The sequence below is a fragment of the Diabrotica undecimpunctata genome, unplaced genomic scaffold (genome assembly GCF_040954645.1).
Source record: "Diabrotica undecimpunctata isolate CICGRU unplaced genomic scaffold, icDiaUnde3 ctg00000590.1, whole genome shotgun sequence".
NCBI classification, from domain to species: domain Eukaryota; kingdom Metazoa; phylum Arthropoda; class Insecta; order Coleoptera; family Chrysomelidae; genus Diabrotica; species Diabrotica undecimpunctata.
Genome location: NW_027311899.1, coordinates 36,644 through 40,708, shown reverse-complemented (window position 1 = coordinate 40,708; position 4,065 = coordinate 36,644). Strand labels below are relative to the sequence as shown.

Genomic DNA, 4,065 nt, shown 5'->3' with positions numbered 1-4,065 from the left:
AACAAATTGTAACTAGAAATCACGTTCTACTTTTCTCAGATCAATCTCAATTTTTCGCGCTTTACGCTATGAAAAATATAATATCTTTCTACGATTTAAAGTATACAGAAAAGTAAAGAATGTCTCTTAAATATATACTATTTACGGAAGAAAGGTCAAAAAGACGTATACACTTTGCAGTCAGTGTTTACTGTTGTAATATGGACTTACAAAAACTATTATGTTTGTAGCCATTAGTATTACTTTAATTTTATGTTAATAGTATATTAAAAATATGAACCCAAACTATTTTTATTCTCTACGGAATGTTACAGTTGCTTGTTTAAGGTATTAAATAAATACCATATATGTACACTAATAGATGGCAGAGGGCTGTCACACGACCGGTAATTCCTAGGAAATAATTTTTCTAACAGATATGAAAGCTACCCGATAATAGTGGGGTTTTTTTTTAAAGTGGTAAGTTTTGGGTCCAAAAAAGTATAATGTGAGAGCGAATTGTTTGTATGCCTGAGAATATCTTCTGGCCTTTGAAACTTTTTTCTGCAACAGTGCCTGAGTTTTTACAATTTCGGCAAATGATTTATTAAGAAATTTGTTTGTTTGTGACGTTTTGTTTTTTACATATTTTTCTATCTAAAAGTTTCTATTTCAAAAAGAAAAAAATTCCAATAAGCCAAATCAATTTACCACTCCGATATAAGCGCATGTACTGTCTGAATTACAGTGTGGTTATTCAAGAACTGATAAGAAGCTTGAGCCTACGTACTAACTCAAATCTTTTTTGGGTAACTGAGAGTGGGCGGAGTCTACCAAAACTCGGTACCCAGTGTTGACGCGACTGTTTCGCATCTGTGACATCTGTGTGTTCTGTTAATCTGTGGTTGTAGTAACAAGTTAATTTAAGGGTATTATATACTTGTGTATTTGTGTGCAATACAAAGTAAAATGAGTCTAAATAGAAAAACAAGTGCATTATGGAACTTTTTTACTGTAGAAGATAATAATTCCGATCATGCAAAGTGCAATATGTGTGGCCAAAAAATGTTTTACAAATCTTCAACGTCTAATATGAAAAGACATGTAACACGAAAACACCCGACAGTATCTCTTGATTCTCTTAGTCGCTTCCGCGAGCCTGAAAATATTACAAAAATCAATGATACAGATTCAACATGTTCACAACCAAGTACTTCTAAGGAGGTAAGAAAACTATATAATATGTTAAATTTAAAATAAAACATTATTTTTGAAATTTTCAGTCCGAAAATGAGCCTGCAACAGAGGTAAATGAAGAAAAGAAAAGAAAATTAAGCAGCCATTGTCAAAAACAAAGCTCATTATCATCTTTTTGTAGACCAAAGCAAATAACTTTAGCAACAAGGAAGAAAATTGACGACCACCTGTTAAAGTTGTTCACTTTAGATTTTCAGCCTTTTAGTGTTATTGCAGACAAAGGTTTTAAATCATTTGTTCAGGCACTTAATCCTGGTTATGAATTGCCTTCCAGGCAAACTATTTCACAAACTATGATACCAGCTATGTATGAACAATGTTTAAATAAATGCAAAAAATTTGTTCAAGAAGAGGAAATATCCAGTGTTTGTTTGACAACGGACTGTTGGACTTCTATAAATGGTGAAAGCTTTTTGGCAGTAACAATGCATTTTGTAGATAAATTGTTTAACGTCCGACAAATGTTACTAAAATGCCACCAACTTAATGAACGACATACTAGCATTAATTTAGCAAGAGCATTGCAAACTATTATAGAAGAATGGTCACTAACAAATAAGGTATCTCTCATAGTTTCTGACAATGCGGCGAATATTAAAAAAGCAATAGAAGATTTAGGTATGAAGCATCTAGGCTGTTTTGCACATAGTTTAAATTTAATTGTACAAGATGCTTTAAAACTAGTTGAGCCGACCATCACCAAAGTAAAATCAATAGTGACCCACTTCAAAAAAAGTTCAGCAGCTAATGCTAAATTAATGCAGTATCAAAAAAATTTAGGAACAAGTTGCCCAAAAAAAATTTTGCAAGACGTTTCTACAAGGTGGAATTCCACCTTTGTCATGTTACAGCGATTTGTGGAATTAGAGGAATCAATACGATCGACAATTGCTCTCTTGAACATTTCGTTACCTATAATAACGTTAGAAGAATGGGACTTGATTAAAAATTTGGTAGACATTTTACGCCCTTTTGAAACTGTAACTTCATCAGTTAGTGGAGAAAAATACATATCGGCGTCATTAGTAATTGTATTTACTGCATGTCTATTAAATGTAATGGAGGAAATGATTACTTCTGGCGAACTGAAATCGGATTTATCAAACCAAGTTATTGCTAAACTAAAAAATGGACTCCAAACACGATTCACTAATATTGAATTTAATGTTACGCTGGCTGCCAATACGTTTTTAGATCCACGTTTCAAGCTTCTACCATTTCAAAGCGCTGTAGCTGCAGATCAGATAAAGAAAAAAGTGACAAATATGGCTGCAGATCTCGTTGTACAAATTAGGGCTCCACCGCAGCCAGAAATGGAAAAAGAAAAAGAACCTACTACTGGCAGTGAATCAACGAGAAGCAAATATTCGCTTTGGTCTTCTTTAGATAACAAAATATCTAAAAAACAACCGATAGGGACAGGTATCAGTAAAGCTATCATTGAAGTGCAGCGTTATATTGAAGATGATATCTTAAATAAAGACGAAGATTCCCTTCTTTGGTGGAAAAACAATCGACATAATTATCCCACTTTAAGTTCACTAGTCAGAAACAAATTTGCTTTAGCCACGTCTGTTCCATGTGAACGTCTATTTTCGAAAGCTGGACAAATTTTAAATGAAAGACGTACGCGATTAAGTGCTCAAAAAGTAGAAAAATTATTATTTTTGCATATAAACAATGACTTTTTAAATTTTAGATATTCTAGCCTATAAATATCATTTTGTGTATTTGTTTTTTATACTTAATATTGTAATATAAAAATATTTTAATAAAGAATTTATTTTTTAATAGCTATTTATTTTTTTGACACCACATTAATTATCATAAAAAAAACAAACTTGCTCAAATAGCATCCTTGCCCATGCCCTAACAGCTATAAGTAACCCAATACCAACCGGATTTTACTATCTCGAATCAGAGCATACAACGGACCAACTCAGCAGCAGGGCCAGGCTATAATCGATTCACTATTCAGTTATTAATCCCAGTCGAGTTCCAAATTCCGTTCCGATTCCGACTATCCGATCGGCCGTTGCCGAACGAATCCAAATATTCCAAGTTCCAAAACATGATTCGAAGGAATTGGTTGCTCTGCACCTGCACCTGCCTATGGACAAAAGACGAACTAGGTCCACGGAGTCACGGCGGCGAACTCGGTTCAAAAGAATAGGTGCACCTTTTGACAGTCATCTCTAGCACACACACACAGACACATACACTCTTCACCTCTCGACTCCTATTCATTAGACGCCTCTTACGACAGGCAGGGACTTCTTGCCACGGCCGTGTTCTTATCTCTGCGAGCCGAACGGACACACACACACTCACACACACACACGCACACACACACGCACACACGCACACACACACAAATACACACTTCACCTCTCGACTCCTACCCATTAGTCGCCTCTTACGACAGGCATGGACTTATTGCCTCGGCCCTATTCTAATCTCTGCGAGCCGAACGGACACACACATACGTACACACACACTCACACACACACACACGCACACACGCACGCACACACGCACGCACACATACCCTCTTCACCTCTCGACTCCTACCCATTAGTCGCCTCTTACGACAGGCAGGGCCTTCTTGCCACGGTTGTGTTCTCATTTCAGCGAGCCGACCGGACACACACACACACGGACACACAAACACACGCACACAGGCACAAACGCACCCACGCAAACGCACACGCACACACTCTCTACCTCTCGACTTCTATCCATTAGTCGCCTCTTAAGACAGGCAGGGCCTTCTTGCCACGAACGCATTCTTATCTCTGCGAGCCGAACGGACACACACACACTCACACA

At 36.8% G+C, this 4,065-nt stretch overlaps 1 protein-coding gene across 1 annotated transcript; it reads left to right on the top strand.

Moving 5' to 3' along the window:
• Window positions 1-473: 473 nt before the first annotated feature.
• On the top strand, window positions 474-2,951 carry LOC140431187 (E3 SUMO-protein ligase ZBED1-like). The gene has a single exon (XM_072519105.1). The coding sequence runs from the start codon at window positions 1,530-1,532 to the stop codon at window positions 2,949-2,951; it is 1,422 nt and encodes a 473-aa protein (XP_072375206.1). The 5' UTR covers window positions 474-1,529.
• Window positions 2,952-4,065: the final 1,114 nt, after the last annotated feature.